Raw genomic sequence first — 20,385 nt, 5'->3', positions numbered from 1 at the left:
TCTCTCTCTCTCTCTCTCTCTCTCTCTCTCTCTCTCTCTCTCTCTCTCTAGCAAGCGCATGTGCGTGTGTGTATAATAGAGTTTATATTACAGAGCCTCTTTGACGCAGGGAAAACGCTAATAAAACTTTACTCTTATTTAATAGTGCTTATTGAGATCAAATTTTGTTAGTAGATTAAAGGGTATCAGTGAAAAATTTTCAAAAATATTGAGCGATTCAACTTTATTAAGAGGAAGAACAAGATATCTTATAATAATTTTAATGGTTGGGAAAATACCCTTCTGATTACTGCAGTTAAAGGGAAATTATACGTTATCAACTTTGACCAAGGGCTTGGTTATAGATACTTAAAATTTTGATATGTGTCATTGAGTATCCTGAATTGTTTCTGTTCTATTGATTTCTGGCCTGATTATCACCTCTGTCTCATTTTAAGACTTTGTTTATTTATTTTTGTGGTGCTAGGGATTGAACCCAAGGCCTTGTGCATGCAAGGCAAGCACTCTACCAACTGAGCTATATCCCCAGCCCTTTGTTTTATATTTTTAACGTACTTTATAAAATAATTTTTGTTGTAACCATATTAATATAGACTAAAGTTTCTTGTGTGAAAAACTCTTCAGTAGTAATTTCTTTTCTTTTGGGGGAGGGGGAGGTGGGTATCAGGGATTGAATTCAGGGGGCACTTAACCACTGAGCTGCATCCCCAGTCCTTTCTTTATTTTATTTAGAGACAGGGTTGGATTTGAACTTGAGATCCTCCTGCCTCAGCCTCCTGAGCCTCTAGAATGGACCACTGCACCCTACTTTTAGTAGTAAATTCTCTTATGCACAGAAATGTTTCTTATGTTTTGAACTTAACTGTATTCATATATTTGTTTTAAAATATTTTTTTAGTCATATATAGACACAATATCTTTATTTTTTTCTCTGTGGTGCTGAGGATCGAACCCAGTGCCTCATATGTGCGAGGCAAGTGCTTTGTCACTGAGCCACAACCCCAGCCCTGTATTCATATATATTTAAGTTAATTGTTTCTTTAGTTGCTGATTTGATGTAAATGTATTAGATGTATACTTGTTAATCTACGTTCTTAATTTCCTGTTTATTCTTCAAAATAAAAGCTATAAACAAATTTGCGTGAACTTCTTTTAATCTCTTGCCAGGTTCTTTGTGAACTATTTCAGACATCTCCCCAAAGAGGGAATCTTCCAACATCAGGGAATATTTCAGGGTTTATACGAAGACTGTTTTTACAGTTGATGCTGGAAGACGAGAAAGTGACAATGTTTCTTCAGTCTCCCTGTCCGGTGAGTATTTAACACTTAAATTTTAATGATTACCTCTGTGTAAATATATCTCATAGTTAATTTTTGAGTGTGTACTTATCTTCACATTCATCTAATTTTCAAAATAGCAAACCGAAACTGGAGCAAACTATACTTGATATCAGGACTTGAAATTCTCTTGAGGATAACCTCCCACCATTTCAATAACATAATTTTTCCTATACTGTACCTTAAGTAGTTTGATTTGATTTGGGGGGAAAAATGACAGAATATTGGGTACAATGCTGCTAATGGAAAAGTTAACAACAATCATGGCAAATAATGTTTAAAGAAATATATCAAACTCTTGTGTTTTGTGTGCTTTATTGAACTTTTCATTCTTATATGTTTTTGAAATTGATTCATAATGATATATATTCTAAAAAGTGGACTTCTTAATTTCTTCATTTTTCAGCTGTACAAAGGTAGAATTAATGCAACTAGCCATGTCATTCAGCATCCAATGTATGGAGCAGGACACAAGTTTCGTACTCTTCATTTACCAGTCTCAACAACATTATCAGATGTTCTTGACAGAGTGTCAGGCAAGTCAGATTTTAAGTATTAATTTTTCTTTTACTTTGTTAGATGTGTGGAATTCTGTTTTATAACTTTATTTCATTGCTTCTGCTCACTTATCAACCACTTCATGACTAGAAAAGGTCAAAATATCTTTATAGTTCAAAGCATGAATAAAAAACTTATTAATTGGACAAAATGTACAGTGCATTCAGGCATGAGTAGTCCTTTTGGTATGATGTATGTTATGCATAGTAATGACAAAATGGGCAGCTAGAAATGCAGATCAGGCTTTGGAAATCATTGATGGAATTTTACCAAAGTAAACCCTCTGGTCATTCTATAGTGATGAATTGCAAGGCATTAGATTGGATAAGAGAAGTTTTATTAATAAATGTTTTCTAAATCTAGGGACAAAGTGAGCTTCATTATCATATGAAATAGGTAGAAGTGTCTTGTCACCTTATCATGTATAGCCTATTAGTGAAGAAAGCAGAAGGCATTTTCTGTAGGTTTCATGCTTGTAGTATAGTGTGTGCTTTTAAGCAACATACAGGTTGTTGTTTTTTTTTAAAGCAGTTTTTAATAGCAGAATGCATATCATCTACATTAGATAGTTCTATTTCTTGCCTCTTAGAAATCCCAGTTCATCAGTCAATGAATTTATTGAATATCTGCTATGTGCAGATACTTGTATAATTAGAATTTAACCTATTGATGTGAAAGTAAGCAGGACACATTCTGCCCCTAAAAGTAATTATGAGTTTATGTGTGTTAGATTTAAAAATAAACTGGAAATGTCAATGTGTGTATTAGAGTATAAATATACTGTATACTTAAGAGGGATCACTATCAACTGAAGGAAGAATAGGAGTATCATATAAAACCTGGAGATGTTCATTTACCAGAGGAAAATACAAATCTAAAGCTTATTAGGGGAAAAAAAAAAAAAAACTGGTTGAATAGATTGGAGAGTTGTTACCATATTTAGGTGCTAACTTAAGTTAAACCATATAAGTAGGTATGATCACTTTGAGCAAGGTAAAAATATTGTTTTCTAGGTAAGACATTGTGTTGCATGCCTATAGGTCCCATATGAGGCAGGAGGATTGCTTGAGCCCAGGAGTTCAGTCCCAGCCTGGGCAACATAGTGAGACTCCATCTCTGAAGAAGGACAAAAAAAAAAGATTTTTTTTCACTTCATAGTCATTGTATGTAAAACAGCTGTATGCAAAAATTGAAATTCTTTCCTACCTTTTAACAAAGTGTTTAGTGCAGTGTTATAATACTGTAATACTTATTTTAAAAATCATGGTTTCTAACTTGAAAATGTCTTATCTATTACAGCTGAACTTCTTTGAAAAACTGATTTTAGAGGCTCTTTTCTGATAAATAAAATGAAAAATAAAAATTAATTAAATAGATGAAGGGAATAAATATTCCTAAAGTTTTAATTATTGATATTTTATATATTTAACTTGAAATTCAAAACTACATTCTACTATAAAATAACTGAAATTTTAACATTTTTTATTACTTTTCTAAGAATGCTATTGTAAAACATTGTATTCCATCATTTAGAATATTCTACAAAATAATTCCCTTTAATTTGTTTTTTTTTTGTAATATTTATTCTTTAGTAATAGGTGGATATAATAACTTAGTGCCTCATGCATGCTAGGTGAATGCTTTTCCTCTGAGCCACAACTCCAGCCCCTCCCTTTAATTTTTAAACATAATTTCATTTATTACATAAATGTTCAAATAACATAATTGTTTGTAAATATACCACATCAAAACTTATGTGCTAAATTTAACCTCTTTGTAGCAGTTCTTTAACCCTTTGAAGTGGGCTTATGACCTTTAGTCATTTTGTGATACATGTTACATATATTTATTTCAATATGCATAGAAATATAAGTAATTTAGAAATATTTTATCAGTAATTTTACTCACTTATAGCTGTTGACACCTTTGGATTTAAATAAATAATACAGTTTACAGGTCACTATATTTGTATTTATGCATCTCTATATCAAATATTTAGAAGTTTGATTTGGTTCTTTTTTTAAATGTCTTTGTCCTTACTTAAAGTGTACAAGTGTTCTACTTTCTTGAACACATTGGGCAGTGTGTATTATTTTTCTCCTCACGTTAGATGGTACATTCTTGCCTCCTTGTCTGAAAATTTTATTGGATTCCAGAAAAACATGAATGCTATTTTCTTGGGTTCTGGTTTAGTTTTTGTTCTATAAATTTTTTTTCCAGAAGTATATTTATGTTAGTTTAAGTAGTTAATTGCTTTTAGGACCTGCTTTTAAGCTTTATTAGGTAGGATCATATAAAGTTTTAATGTAAGGTGAAACTTACTGTGAGGATAGAATTTTTTTAATAAATCTATGTTGTCTAGTTTGGAAGTTGTTGAGAATTACCAAACTATATAACTGGTGAGACTAAACTGAATTTTTAATTTAAATTAGCTTTAAATTGGTGTATTGTATTGGAAAAGAAATAGAGTAATAGGTTTGAAAATGCAAGTATAAAATTTATTTAACCCCACTTCAGAGGCTATATGCTTCTGGGTACTCAATTAGTAATTCACTGGTCCCTCATTTGAGACCCTGGGATTGTTCCCCCTGTTCTTTTTGGGTAATACTTTTCCTGGACTTTGATTATTTTGTCATGTGTATTTGCTTGCTTAGTAAATGCTGGAGACTCAAAGGAGAGTGTCCCTAGATCGCTGGAATTCTATGTACAAATTACTCCTCCTTCATAAATGTGCCTTATGATTGCAACCAAGTGTATTTGTCTTCCTAAAGTCTCAGCTCTTTATCTTCAAACCAGAGTGACACATGGATTGTGCTGAGCTTTGATCTGAGAAACTGTCCATGCAATAAGTGGAAACACTCTCCTAGAGCTCACCTGACTTGTTTCCACGTATCCAAACTTTGTGGAACTGCCCTGTGTCATGCTCACTGTCTGCAAAATATTATTAAATATATTCACCTAATTATTAGTTATTTCAAGTGGGAGTGTAAATCTGGTTCTTATTCTATCTTGTGCAGAAGTGGAATTCCAAACCAGATAGCATGTCTTGTCTATTACAGTTTCAAAAATGAGGTTAAGAAAAATTTTTCTTGGTCATATCTTTTGGTATTTGAATGCTGTGTAGTTTTTGTGTTTTATTTTGGAGACACCAGAGTGTATAAATGGAAATTAATTCAACTTCTTGTTGTACTATGTAAATTATTATCAACTAGTGCTCTTCACATGGTTTTCCTCCCTGATGATACTATAAGTTCATTTTGTGAATTATTTTGTTACTTATATACCTCACTAAATCTGTGTCCATATTTTTGCCATTAAGATTTACTTGATTGATTTCTTCTAATTTCACAAAAATAAAAACAAAACACAATCAACAATTAGTAAAAAGCCTTTATATTTTCAGATACTCAAACAAGAGAATATTAGATGTTACAAAAAATACTCTCATTTGTCATGTGATTGTTTAACATTTTTTTTAAGAGAGAGAGAGAATTTTTTAATATTTATTTTTTAGTTTTTCGGCAGACACAACATCTTTGTTTGTATGTGGTGCTGAGGATTGAACCCGGGCCGCACGCATACCAGGCGAGCGCGCTACCACTTGAGCCACATCCCCAGCCCCTGATTGTTTAACATTTTAACGTAAAAGAGTTTTATATCATAATTGTGTTAAATTAGAAAATTAAAAAGAATTGATCAGTTATACATGGTAAAATATTCCTAATATCAAACAGTCTGGCCTTTGAATTTCTTAATGGCTACTTGACTTCATTATATGACCACCCATTTATTTTATGATTTTTAGTAGCACATTATATACCAGTATAATTAAAACTGTTAATTAGAGAGTAATAACAGTTTATTAATACCTGTGTTCTTTTATTTTAGTTGGGACTAATGATTAAACCCAGGGGCACTCTCCCACTCTCTGGAGTTACATCCCCAGCCCTTTTTTTTTTTTTTTTGAGATAGTGCCTCACAAATTTGACAGGATTGGCCTCAAACTTGTGATTGTCCTGTATCCACAAACTGGAATTACAGGCGTGCGCCACCACACCCAACTTTATATTTATTTTTAAAAATATACTAAAATATTGAATATTTTCTATTTATTTTTAAATAAAAATAACAAAATAGGAAATCTTTGTTGTGGAAAGTTGTTCTTATATACTCCCATTTGTAGTAGAAATCTAATTGAATGCTTTAAAGTGAGCTCCAAGGTCCAGTCCCATACTTGCCTTTTATAGGCTGTCAGTAGCCTTCCTAAGGCTTTCCTCATTTGGTCTTTTTAAAATTTTTTTTAAATGTTTTTATTAGTGTATGATAGTTACATAATAGTGTGGTTCATTTTTACATATTTATAAATGCATGTAATAATTTGCTCCATTTCAGTCCCCAGTACATCCATTTTTCCCTCTTCTCCTTCTTCCCCCTGCTCCCTTTCCTGTATGCTGTTAGCCAGCCTTCCTTCCTTCCTTCCTTCCTTCCTTCCTTCCTTCTTTATTAGTTTCTTTCTTTTTAAAATTGGTTCTTTATATTTATGTATATGTAGAATTCACTGTTCTGTATTCATGTATGCTTGTATATAATATAAGTCAGTTTCATTCCTTGATTCCTCCCTTTTCCCATCTCTCCATCTTCCTCTTTGATTCCCTTCCTCTGCTCCACCTCTCTCCCTTCTATTTTCATGGGATCTCCCCCTACCCTTATTTTTTAATTCCATATTTCTCTCTATCTTTCACACATGAGAGAAAACATTCAGCCTTTGTGAGTCTGGCTTATTTCACTTAGCTTGGTGTTCTCCACTTCATTCATTTACCAGCAAATAATATAATTTTATTCTCCTTTATAACTGTGTAAAATTTCATTGTGTATACATACTGCATTTTCTTTATCCATTTTTTGACAGGCACCTGGACTAGTTCCAAAACTTGGCTATTGTGAATTGCACTGCTGTGAATATTGATATCAATACGTGTATCACTAAAATATGCTGATTTTAGTCTTTTGGATAAATATCAATTAGTGGATAGCTGGGTCCTATAGTAGTTTCATTCTTAGTTTTTTTTTTTTTTTATTCTAATTAGTTTACATGACAGAATACATTTTGACACATTGTACACAAATGGAGCATAACTTCTCATTCCTCTGCCTGTACATGGTGCTTGCTGAGTCTTTTGAGGAAATCTCCATACTGTTTTCCAAGGTGATTGTACTAATTTGCAGTCCCACCAACAATGTATGAGTGTGCCCTTATCCTCACATCCTCTTCAGCATTTCTTACTATTTCTATTGTTGATTGCCATTCTGACTAGAATGAGATGGAATTACAATGTTGTTTTGTTGTGCATTTCCCTGATTGTTAGGAACGTTGAATATTTTTTTCATCCTTTTGTTGGCCATTTGTGTTAGTTCTTTGGCCCATTTACTGATGGGTTATTGTTTGTTTGTTTTGGTGGTATGCATTTTGAGTTCTTTATATGTTCTGGATATTAACCCCTTTTTGGAAGAGCAGCTGGCAAAGATCCCACATTCTGTAGGCTCTCCTTTTTTCAGTTTTTGGAACAATGTATAATGAAGAACACTTCAAATTGGAATTTATTATTGGTTAAAAAATACTCTTTTGAGAATTATGACTCCCCTTTTATTCCTATAATCTTGAAGTCTTTAGAAGAGTAAAGTTTTTCTTACATACAAATCTTCAGATTCTTGATGAAATAAATATGACAAATATTGTTCTCTAAGAAAAACAACCTTCAACTTTGGTTCTTCCCTGCTTATTTAGAATAATTATCTTCCAAGATCCACTTGTCTTTTCCCTTTATCTGTAAGAGTTAATTCCTTGATATGAATCTTTGAGTCTAGAATCTCATTTCCTTGATTCCCTCATCATAGCAAAGTATCTTTCAGAAGGGGGTTCTTTGAATTAAGGAGCATGCTCACCTCAGACTCTTCACTTAAGCTCCTCTGGAGTGACAGTTTTAATGCCCGCTGTGCCAACAGCTCTTATGTTCTCTCTGGATCAGAGAGCCCAGATTCACCTCAATTTTGGCCCATTCCTCTCTGCTTCACATTCTCCGAATTGGGCTCACGAAGGTGCAGGTGCGATGGTGCTGGATTGATCCCAAGTAGGAAAACTTGGAAGAAAACAATTTAGCTACCTCTTCGCACTCTTAATTGTTTCTTTTGTTGTGCAGAAACTTTTTAATTTGTATATCATCTTACCTACTGATTCTTGGTTTTATTTCTTGCACCTTAGGTCTCTTGTTTAAGGAAGTCAGTGCTCACACCAATATGTTGGAGTATTGAACCTTTGTTTTCTTCTAGCAGTTGTAAAGTTTTTTTTATTTTTAATTTTTGTTCTTTTTTCCCTATTACTTTGAAATTAATATTATTTTCTTGGTATCTATGTTTCGAGGCCTGAATTAGCTGGAGGTATCAGTTAATGAACTCTGCTTAAACCAAAGCAAATTTTTGTTTTTAAGGTTTTTCACTGCCTTTAGCGGTAGTACTATTGAAATACATAAATATTCTTCCTTACAAACATGTACCATGTTACTTCCATTTTTATAAGGAAGCATTAAACCATCAGGCTTTAACAGCATTTCTTCTAAATTTCTTTACATTGCCTCAGTCTAGGAGCAATATCCTGTATAGTCTTCTGAAATCATTTATTGCTTCCCTTCTCAATGATTTAGAGAAACAATAGTACATTATAGACAATATTTTCTTACAGATACTCCAAGTATCACAGCTAAACTAATTAGTGAACAAAAAGATGACAAAGAAAAGAAAAACCATGAAGAAAAAGAAAAAGTTAAGGCGGAAAATGGATTTCAAGACAATTACAGTGTTGTTGTTGCCTCTGGTATGCTTTCTGTTATATTTATAGGAATTTAATGTAATAAATGTATTAGTGCAGAAGGCTGATATACAATCTTTTAACACCAGATTTATAAATTTTGTACCAGAAGTCTGTTATTCTTTGCCATTGGAATTATTAAACTTATTTTATGCACAAGCTTACTGTGCATAAAATACTGAACATGTGGGGGTAGCTTAGATATTCCATAGAAGCTTGATAGTGTGTATCCAAGCTACAGGGATTCACACCCTTACAAGTTCCCTAAGTGTTTGGAAATTTTCATATGACCCTCTTGTTTAAAACAAACAAAAAAAAAACCACATAAAATAAAAATGTACTTACTAATTTTCATTTACAATGTGTTTAACTGGCAGTGAGCTGTCAGATATGGCATTAATAGTTAAACAGTACATTTTTCCCAACACAAAAAAGTCTTTGGCCAGTATACTTTCCATATAAAGTTAGAAGAAAGTAAAAGTAATTTAAAAATTGGTTGAAAAACAAGTTTTCAGTATTGGATTAAAGAGTAATAAAAATCAGCAAGGGTAACATAATTTTGGAAGGTTATATTTTTAACCTGAATGAGATTTTATGACAAATAATAAAGTTGAACATAGATTACTCCTCAATTAGGAAACCTCTGTATTGGAATATCTACCCCATCTCAGAGATTTCTTATGTATTTACACAAAACTATATTTTACTGTGTGGATGGTCATCTATCTCAGATTATAGCAGTTAGCAATATTTTTACTCTCTTGGAAAACAGATGCAAGCTAACACTTATTGTCATAAAGTGAATAGAATTGGTAGATTAGGTTTTTGTTTAGAAGAAACATTTTTGTATTTTAGCTTAACTAGGAGTGCATGTTTTTTTTTAAAAAAATATTTTAGAAACTCACTTGTACTTTTAGTGTTCTGTTTACATAGATTTTTACATTTTTATTGTTTTCTTTTAGGCCTGAAATCCCAATCTAAACGTGCACTGTCTGCTACACCACCTCGCCCTCCATCCAGGAGGGGGAGGACAATACCTGATAAAATAGGAAGTACTTCCTCAGGTGCAGAGGCTTCGAACAAAATAATTACTGTCCCGGTGTTTCATCTGTTTCACAAGCTCTTGGCAGGTAATATTCACATTACCTAGGCATCACTAAACATCAAAGAAATTTTTAATAATCTTATAGCTATAAAAATCACACTTATAGTCATCAGAATTATTTTTGTTTAGGTGTTTTTGATGAAATAAATGAATTAGTGATATTTTCTCTATACAGTTCCATTCAAAAGAAAAAAAACAGAAAGGAAGTAATGTATTTTATATCTTCTTTAACCCTGTTAAATTACATCCTTGTACTTTAACTGGCTTCCTACCTTTTGCTGTTAGTATGCCATAAAAAAGAGTTATATAGAAAACAATGTGAGGCTAATTTTTTAAACTGGCAGTGAACTGTCATATATGTCACTAATAGTTAAGCAGTACATTCTTCCCAACAAAAAAAAAGTCTGTGGCCAGTATACTTTCCATTGGTGAAAGTGATACATATTTTATTATTTTTGTGCCATATCATTATAATCATACTACCAACTAACTCTGGATTTCTTTTCGTAGCTTTTCGTTGTCGATTTGTAGCAGAATTCAACAAACTATGGATGTCTGTTTTATTGTTTCTATTTTGCTTGTGATGTGCTACTTTAATTAACAATTCATGTGGACATTATTGTTCACATGTCAGAAGTAAAGTAAAATTTTGTAGTAGCTCAATTTAAATTGTTGTGGTTACTGTTCAGCAGATCTGACTGTTAAGCCAGAATCGAACTCTTGCCTGTGATTTAGTCAAAATAAAATAAAATAGAATAAATCAAGCCAAGTAAATGTTTTCCTCTTGGATTCTAATTTAACTTAGTTATGTCATTTTTAGGCCAGCCGTTGCCAGCTGAAATGACACTTGCCCAGCTTTTAACTCTCCTCTATGACCGAAAACTTCCTCAAGGTTACCGTTCGATAGATCTGACTGTTAAGCTGGGATCAAGAGTTATCACAGACCCAAGTCTGTCAAAAACAGATTCTTTTAAAAGATTACACCCTGAAAAAGGTATGTGCATGATGCTACTTTAAAAATTATAGTCTTTAATACAGCAAAGATTTCTAGTAAATGACTTAATTGATTGTTTTCTTTTTGGTACTGGTGATGTAGCTCAGTGGTAAAACACCCCTGAGTCCTTTACCACTGAGCTACATTCCCAACCATTTTTATTTTTTGAGACAGGGTCTTGCTAACTTGCTTAGGGTCTCGCTAAATTGCTAAGCTTGGCCTCGAATTTGAGATCCTCCTACCTTAGCTTTGCAGATCGCTAGGATTATAGGCGTGCACCACTGCACCCAACTGACTGTTTTCATTGTGTCTGCCTGACAAGATATTTTTCCTTTGACTTAGTTAATTTGTAGACATTAAAAATTGCCATGATTTTATTTGGACTATAGTTATGCTAATTCCTCTTATATTATCACTTATGTGTACTTTAATTGCTAACATTACTGTGAAAATTATGTGAATTGTCATTTTAATAGTCAAAGTGAGAGCCTTATAATGCTTTATATATTGAGTGGTACTTCATTTACTCATACAAATTTGGATCATGCATTTTCTTATCTTTTTATTTTTTTACATATGTATTCCATTTAATATTTCAGATGTGCATTTTTATTACCGATATTTTGGTATGGATCTAACAATCTATGCTCTGTAATTATTTAAACACTCTGATTGTTTCTAGTTCGTAATATTAATATGGTATTATCATATTTAAATGTTGAATCTTTCTCATGACTGAATTTTTAGTTATTGTCCACTTTAAAAAAAATATTTTTTAAATTGTAGGTGGACACTATATCTTTATTTCATTTTTATGTGGTGCTGAGGTTTGAACCCAGTGCCTCATATGTGCTAGGCGAGCACTGTACCACTGAGCCACAACCCTATCCCCTAGTTATTGGCCATTTTTATTCTTCATTAGTACACATTTCCGTTCCCTACGTTTTTGGCAGGACTGTTTGTCCATTTTTTAAATTTTTTAAATTATTTCTTTAATATTTATAAGGTTTGAGTATACCAGTGTTTTGGTTTTCCAACTTAGTATTTCAGAGTTAAACCAATATGGTGGAGTTCTTATTTTGCCTTTTCTAATTGGATATTTTTTCCCCTGTTACTTGGGATTGAACCCAGTGGTCCTTTACCACAGAGCCATATCGCCAGCTCTTTTGTTTATTTGTTTGTTTGTTTGTTTTTTGAGACAAGGTATTGTTGAGTTTCCTAGGCTGACTTAAAACTTCCTATACCCATGCCACAGCCTCCCAAGTAGCTATGTTTAAAGATGTTCGCCACCATACCCTACCCTAACTGGATACTTTAAAGTGTAATATATGCATATTAGTAGCTAGAATCTTCTTTGAGGACTTTTTAAAAACATAAGTCTATAACTTACAACTGTGCCCAAAGTACAGCACTTTTCAGGCTTCATCATACTTAGGATTAGATTAGATTAGATTAGATTTTAACCATGTTAAAATGCAGATTTTTAAAAAATTTTAGAAGGTCTGGTATGAAACTTGAGATGGTACATGGTAACAGTCCGTGGACTGTGCTTTGAATAACAAGGTCATAAAAGGCAGTATCAGAAGTATCTAAAAGTCATGTTGGCATTTAGCCTTAATATAGCTACATCTCAATAACTGATGATATTTGTATTCTTTGGTTGAGTAGGCGAGGCAACAGTATACGCTTTTGTAAATGGAAGGGTTGTTATAAAAACAGATCTGCATCATATTTGAGTGACACGTGTACCTATATCAAATGTGACATAGGGAGAAAGAAGTGAAAGAAATGAGGGATTCTAAGCCAGAATGATCCTACTTAGAAGTCACATTCAGATATAACCATTGTTTCATGTGTGTAGTTTATTCAACAGTACCATGTACATAGTGGACAAACTTAAGTCCTTATTTGAAACATCTAGTACAAAGTAAAAAGTAGAGGCAGGGGCTGGAGTTATGGCTCATTGGTAGAGCGCTTGCCTAGCACATGTGAGGCATTGGGTTTGATTCTCAGCACCACATAAATAAAGTTATTAAACAAAAAGAGGCAGTAAGGAAAATATTTTGTTGATTTTTTTTTTTTTGTTAAAATTTATGATGAGATAACTGTATGAGCAAAACACTTCTCTGAGTAGTGCATATTATATTTCTGATTTAGGGAGGACAAAGGAAAAGAAAAATGCAAAGGGCTTTATACCATTGTATTTTCTGTGAATATATATTGATCATTGTCTGTGAGTTTTGTTTTACTAAGCTGTGTAAATATTGTATATAAAAGACAGATGACTCCTAATTTATATCTAATCTAGCTAGATGTTAAAGACGTTGCCAGTGTATGACAAAAGTGGAGTTAGTAAACACATATAAGTTACTAAAGTTAGTAAAAACATATAAACATTACAGATGCATATATCTTACCCCTGGGTTAATAAGAGATGAGAAGGGAAGGGTTCTGATGTAGAATGTTCCAATTTGGAAGACACTTTCCAATTCTAGTCATTAAAAAGGGGGTTTTGTTTTGGTTTGGTTTGGGGTTTTTTTTTTTTTTCTTCAAAGTCTAGCATTTGTTATTAAATTGTATGCGATTTATTCAGTGCTTCAGTATGTATCGTTGGAAATGTAAGTCCAACTATGTAAGTTTTATACATGGTAAAAGTAGAGGTCTAAAGTATGCCCTTTTAAATATTTTTCATTACTTTGATGGAATGGTTGCCAGTGAGGGGAGTAGAACTGCTGAACTTAATGTCTTGGAGAGTACGTTGAAGGTTCACTGGATTGTGGGTAGGAGAAGTAGAAAGCATGCATAGAGAAACAATCTGTGCCCTTTACATTAATTCAGATTGTCTAGCCATTGTTATATGTGATTTTAGTTAATAGTGTAGGTTATTAAAGTAAAAGTCCTAATGCTCAAAGTTTTAGAAGAATAGAAAAAAATACCTGTATTAATACCCTTTGTTAGTTTTTAGGAAGAACTGTCTTCTGGTAATGACCTTTGTTGTTCCTAGGTGTAGTCCTGAATTTAGTCACTGGAATGGAGAAGAGGGAAAAGAGGAAGGGTGAGGATAAGAGCTCTTTTCTCCATTTCTGGAAGACATTTTTAGATTATAACCATAGATCTCTATGTGCATTTTTAGTAAAATACTTGTGTTTATTTTATACAAAGTTCATGCTTTATTCCACAACATCTAAGCTTTCTAGATGTCCTGTAGTATCAGTGTGTCATAAAAAGTAGAGCTAGTGATTTAGTCAACTTGTAAATATCTCTTTGTTATAATTGATAGAAAAGATGCATCTTGGACGTGGAATTGTTTATCTTTGGGCAGTGTATATGAGAACTTGTTCGTTACGCTGCAACAGAGGACAGAAGGAAGTACACAGGGAGAGATGGGAGCAAGTGCCACTCATGTGTGCATCTTCTGGTTGTACTACAGGAATACTTTAATTTACTGGGAACATACTTTCTTACTAATATTTAGGAATAGAAATCTGAAAATGAACCCTCTTAGAAGCATGCTTGATTATTCTTTTGCTTTGTTTCATTTTATATTGAGCATCAAGGGAATGCATTATTTTAGTTGTAACACTATCAGTATGTTTGTCTGGAGGCCTGTTGCCCTTTCTGTCTCCAGTGAAATTTTTGTCCCCAAGAAAGGATTACAATTTTTTGTAACAGATTGAGTTGGTATAGTGAATTCTTGGTTATCAAAGATACTTGTGTAGGGCTGGGGTTGTGGCTCAGTGTTAGAGCACTCAACTAGCATGTGTGAGGCACTGGATACGATCCTTAGCAACACATAAAAATAAATACACAAAATAAAGGTATTGTGTCCATCTACAACTAATACGTGTGTGTGTGTGTGTGTGTGTGTGTGTGTAGCTTTGGGATTTTGAATTGGTGAATATTCATGATGTGTGGAAAAACATGATATACACTAAGATCTTAATCACACAAAAGGGGATGTTGTGTATGTATGCACATGACCTGGAGGGACATGTCTAACTAAGCTGCTTTTGACTGGATGACTTTGGTTTTGGTTTTTTTTTTTTTTTTCCTTCAATGCACGTATTAACTTTTAAAAAATAATAGCTCTATTAAAAACCCAGATCTTTTCTTACCCATTCAGTTTTTTGTTATTGTATAGATCATGGAGACTTAATTGGTAGCTGTCCAGAAGATGAGGCTCTCACTCCAAGTGATGACTGTTTGGATGGGATATTGGATGAATCTTTACTTGAAACCTGTCCCATTCAGTCACCATTACAAGTTTTTGCAGGAATGGGTGGATTAGCCTTGATTGCAGAAAGACTGCCCATGCTGTATCCAGAAGTAATTCAGCAGGTAAGATGAGATACTGATGTGTATTTTTGTTTGTTTGTTTGATTTTTGTTGTTGTTTTGGTTTTTAACTTGCATTAACCTTTTTGATCATTATATAACTCTTTCAAAGGTTAGTCTTTACACGGCTTTATGAGAATTAGTCACTTCTAAAGAAATGTTATAGACAAACTGCATTTGCTAAACTCATCATGCTGTAGCATTTTTCTTGATTTTTATGGTTGTCACAATAGTGCTGTCATTTCTGTGCTTCTTTTAGATTTGATATTATTTATAGTTCTTATTGGAATAGGGAGAATAAAATACTGTGTACTATTGTCCATATATGCTCTTTCGTTCTAAAACATTGTTTTAGATGCCATTTTCAGTGTAGATATTAAAAAAATTAATTTAACCTGTTCTCATGTTTACTACTATGCTAACATTGATGTATATGCTTCCTATCCTTTTTTTTTTATTAATAGTGGGGTGGGAGTGTAGGGCATGGAGAATTGTAAATACAAAGCACTTTATGTTTGTTGAATGAGTTAGGGAAATTATTCTTTCTGTCTCTAGGTACTTTGTATAAATTTCATAGAACAATTAAGAATAATAAAAACTGGGGAGATTAAAACAATAGAAATTTAACATGTATAGGAGGCGCTAAGTCTGAAATAAAGGTATCATCAAGTCCATGCTTCCTCTGAGGGCTCTAGGGAAGAATCCTTTTTTGCCTCTTTCTATCTTCCAGTGATAGCTGTGAGGTTTTTGCATTCTTTGGCTTGTAGTTACATTACTCCAGTTTTCTGCCTGTGTTTCATCTGGCTACTTTCCCTGTGTCTCTATATCTTTCCTCTCATTATAAGGACTCTAGTGATTGAATGAAAGGTCTTTTCAAACCAGTTTTACCTCATTTTAACTTAGTTACATCTGTGGAAACTATTTCAAAATAAGGTTACCTTCACAGAAAGTATATCTTTTGGGGATGTATACCTCAACAGTGCACAATACCTATTCAGCAAATGGATATTGCTTACAGCAGGTAAGGGAATTATAATTCCCCTAGTATTCAAAAAGTTTAAGATATTTTGATTTGGAGGTCACATTATCATAAGATGATTGACACAGAGGAGTAAAACTATTTCTTACTGGAAAAAAAGCCATTACATAATTAGTCAAAAAATTGAAAGAGAAGACTCCAAAGTTTTCAAAATTATTATTACTCAGTAGAAATGATTTTTCCTAATTCAGTATTCAGTATGCTTTACTGTATTGACTAGTATTAGGAAATGAAGTAGTGCTTTAACAATGCACCGCAAAGACTTGGATAGTTGGCAGAATGGAAGAATCCGCAGAGATTATAAGCGTGCACTGCTGTGCCAGTCCACTGTCAGCTAATAGCAGTATCTGAATCAAGTTTGCTTAAGTAAGATAATTTAGGTTTTCTTTAAGGACAAGGTAGGCTTTCTCCATCACAATTCTCACATCCTTCTGAGCTCTCATCGGCAAAGGCTTTACTATCCACATTTCTATTAATAATTAGTTCAAAAGAATCTAGGATTTCTGTTAGATCCCCACGGAGGGGATCTGTGTATAATAGGTATCATCTCTTCAAAGAGCTCTCTATGTAAATAGATACTCTGACCTTTAGAATTTTCTAAAACATAAGGAAAAGGGTATCCTGCCACACCCTTTATTTTTCTCCCCCGAGTTTTTCTTGCAGTGAGATTTTAGCAACTTTTTGTGATCTTAATAGGTTGAGAATTTCCTAAGTTGTTAATATTGGCTGCAGATATATCTTTCAATTTATCTCTTTCCTCTTACATTTTAGTATAAATGGCAAGCCGGAAATAGGCTGTACCTTTATAATTTTGCTTGGAAATCTCTGCTAAATAACCAACGTCATCACTTAATTATCACTTACAAGTGCTGCTTCTACATTTAAGACACAAAGGAGCTAAGGATCTGCCACTATCTGCCAAATATCCCTTTCCTTCCTGTAGTTTCTATTAACTTGTTCCTCATTTCCTTCTAAGCCTACCAGCTTTTGGGGGGAGGCGGGTGCTGGGAAATGAACCCAGGTTCTTGTGTGCACTAGGCACAAGTGCTCTTCCCACTGAGCTACACCCCCAGCCCACTATCAGCATTTCTTTGTGTGTGTGTGTAGTGGGATACTGGGGATTGAACTCAGGAGCTCTTGATCACTGAGTTGCTTAGTACCCCGATTTTGCTGAGGCTGGCTTTGAACTCACAAACCTCCTGCCTCAGCCTCCTGAGCTGCTTGGATTACAGAAATTTTGTCTCTATATGAACTCACGCATACACACATATGTGTTTATACTTGGATTTTTTTGATTTGTTTGCTGATAGGTCCTGGAAGCAGACTCCCCTATCAGTGTCAGTTTTCCATTAAAAGGAATCAGAGATTATATGGGTGTGGTGGTGCACACCCACAATCTCAGCTGCTCAGAAGTCTGAGGCTGGAAAATTGAAGTTCAAGGGTAGCCTGGGTAACTTACCCTGTCTCAAAATAAAAACAGGACTAGGGATGTAGATCAGTGGTAGACACATTTGCCTAGCATTTGCAAGGGCCTGGGTTCAATCTGGTACCACAGGGAAAAAAGAATTCAGGACTCTAAAACTGATGAGACTGAAGTTTCTTTTGTAGTAGAAAATAAAGAAATGCTTGAAGGATAGGAATGTGTTGAAAGGAGGCAGAAACCTGGTTTAAGGATTTTTAGTGACTAATCTGATTCCACTTAGACATCAAAATAACTAATGATAATAACAGAATGTAACTATAGAGTAAAATTAGAATCCATGATGATAAACATGAATACATACGCAGGGGAAGAAATGAATATTTTTCCTTGTAGTTCAATGACAACTAAATAAATATGGAAAGAATGGTAGTATTAAGAAGTCAACCTTTATAGTTTTGGTGGTAGCTAGGGTTTCAGGAAAGAATTATAAAAATGCTATTACTAAAAAAATCAGTTAAGTGAGAAACAAGATAGTTATATAATCTTAAAGACTATCTAAAGATACTTAACTAATTACAAGCAGAAAATATAACTTTAATATAGAGATGCTACTACTGCCACGCTCAGGATTTCATGTACTTTCTGGTGTCTGGATGCTTGTCCCTTTTTTATTCTTTATACTCTTGTATTTTAAAAAGATCATTTTAAGTCTTTTATTTGAACGTAATGTTGAAAGATACAAATAACCAAACACAGTTTTGTTTTGTTTTGTTTTTAAGGTGAGTGCTCCAGTGGTAACATCTACCAGTCAGGAAAAGCCAAAAGATAGTGACCAGTTTGAATGGGTGACCATTGAACAATCAGGGGAATTAGTTTATGAAGCTCCAGAAACCATTGCAGCTGAGCCCCCACCTATCAAGTCAGCAGTACAGACCATGTCTCCCATACCTGCCCATTCATTGGCTGCTTTTGGATTATTTCTTCGTCTTCCGGGCTATGCTGAAGTGCTATTGAAAGAAAGAAAACATGCCCAGTGCCTTCTTCGATTGGTATTGGGAGTGACAGATGATGGAGAAGGAAGTAAGTGTTTAATGTTATTAATTAAATTTATCAACAGATACATAAGTAGATTGAGTAGAGTTACTCAGATCATTGCCTTGTTGTTCATCATTTATTTTTTTTCATAGTTCAACTATTAGATAATTTGTTGATGATGGTAGCTCAGTTTGAAGATAAGATGTAATAAATTGTAAAGAACTTTGATTTCGGGCTGTGGTTGTGGCTTAGCAGTAGAGTACTCGCTTAGCACGTGTAAGGCCATGGGTTCCATCCTCAGAACCACATATAAATAAATAAAATAAACATATTGTGTCCAACTACAGATAAAAAATAAATTTAAAAAAAGAACTTTAATTTCTGTTTTTGTTCAAAACATATTTCCTAAGATCTTACAAACTTGCTAGAAACCTTTGGATTGATTTAAACATGTAGTGTTTAAGTAGATCTACCCTTATGTAGCAAGTGTCTTCTAGTCATAATAGTGACCAAGTACATGCAGACGTAACAAGTTATTTAAGGCCTGAACGCACTTAAATGTGATATGATGGAACCTCACAAGTGTGAGGTTATTTCTTTACTACCCAGCAATGTGTGAATGAAGCTCCATAGGAATTTTTGCGGGAGGCTTAAAGGATAGGTGAGATTTCATTGGGAAGAGTTATTTCAGAAGGAAGGAATGGTTTGAGCAGTGTTTGGAGGCTCAGAATATGAGAGAGGAGATAAAGTAGCTGATGAAAATTTGTACAAAAGGTAATACAACTTACTTTAAAAGCTGATATTGGTAATATGAAAAGTCTTACTAAGAAACCTGAAGTTTTATTTTGAATAAAAGTGTGAGGCTTTATTAAAATGTATTAAGCGAAATTTTTTTTTCTTAAAGTCAGTGTCAGCAATATTTTGATTAAGGAGAACAAGACTTTTAAAAAGGGTATATATAATATATAATAATGCAGAGTAATCGTAGAAAGCTCATGATTATTTCCACTGTTTGATATTATTATTTAATAGAAAGAAAAAAAAAAGATTGGTTGATGACAGGGTGGCCTAGCAAAGTAGATTTTTACTTGGGTCATATGTTTGTTCACTCAATGACCATTCTACTCATATTAATAAAAATAAATATTTTCTTACATCATTTAAAAAACACATTCTTTTGAGTGGGTTATTTTCTTTCATGTCATTTAGGAAGACTATTTTGTTAAACTCTGCTCCACAATGTATATTTAATTCAATAAAACCATGAATTTATATACCTTAAATTTGAAGCTATCAGTTATTCTAAGTACATTTTGTTAAGTAGCTAAAGGGGTAAGGTCTATCGTATTTTAACATTATATTGCAAGACAGTAGGTGTGACCTTAAAAAAGAGAATCAACTGCATTTATGCCATTTCAGACTATTTTTAATGAATACACAATGAGTATATATTAAAAAGTAATTATGGGGCCTGGGGATGTGGCTCAGTCCTAGGGTGCTTGCCTGGCATGCCTAAGATCCTAGGTTCAATCCCTAGCACTGCAAACAAACAATTAATAAATATTTTTTAAAGCATAATTATATCCTTTTCTATAATAATCTCATTCACCATTCATGTAACATTGCTTTCTTTGCATGTAACTCTTCTTTCTAAAACATAGTAGAAAACTATATTGCAAAAAAGAAAGTAATTTCAG

The 20,385-nt window shown here is 33.4% G+C and overlaps 1 protein-coding gene across 1 annotated transcript in view; it reads left to right on the top strand.

Moving 5' to 3' along the window:
- Positions 1–20,385, top strand: part of Birc6 (baculoviral IAP repeat containing 6) — a 236,225-nt gene that overhangs the window by 149,885 nt on the left and 65,955 nt on the right. Inside the window, 7 exon segments of the mRNA XM_048804575.1 lie at positions 1,168–1,311; positions 1,745–1,874; positions 8,633–8,764; positions 9,721–9,888; positions 10,684–10,857; positions 14,999–15,195; positions 18,433–18,733. Of these exon segments, the coding sequence (XP_048660532.1) occupies positions 1,168–1,311; positions 1,745–1,874; positions 8,633–8,764; positions 9,721–9,888; positions 10,684–10,857; positions 14,999–15,195; positions 18,433–18,733 (1,246 nt within the window).

The sequence above is a fragment of the Marmota marmota genome, unplaced genomic scaffold (assembly GCF_001458135.2).
Source record: "Marmota marmota marmota unplaced genomic scaffold, marMar, whole genome shotgun sequence".
Lineage (NCBI taxonomy): Eukaryota > Metazoa > Chordata > Mammalia > Rodentia > Sciuridae > Marmota > Marmota marmota.
Note: the sequence above shows the minus strand (reverse complement) of the source record. Positions and strands in the feature narration are given on the sequence as shown.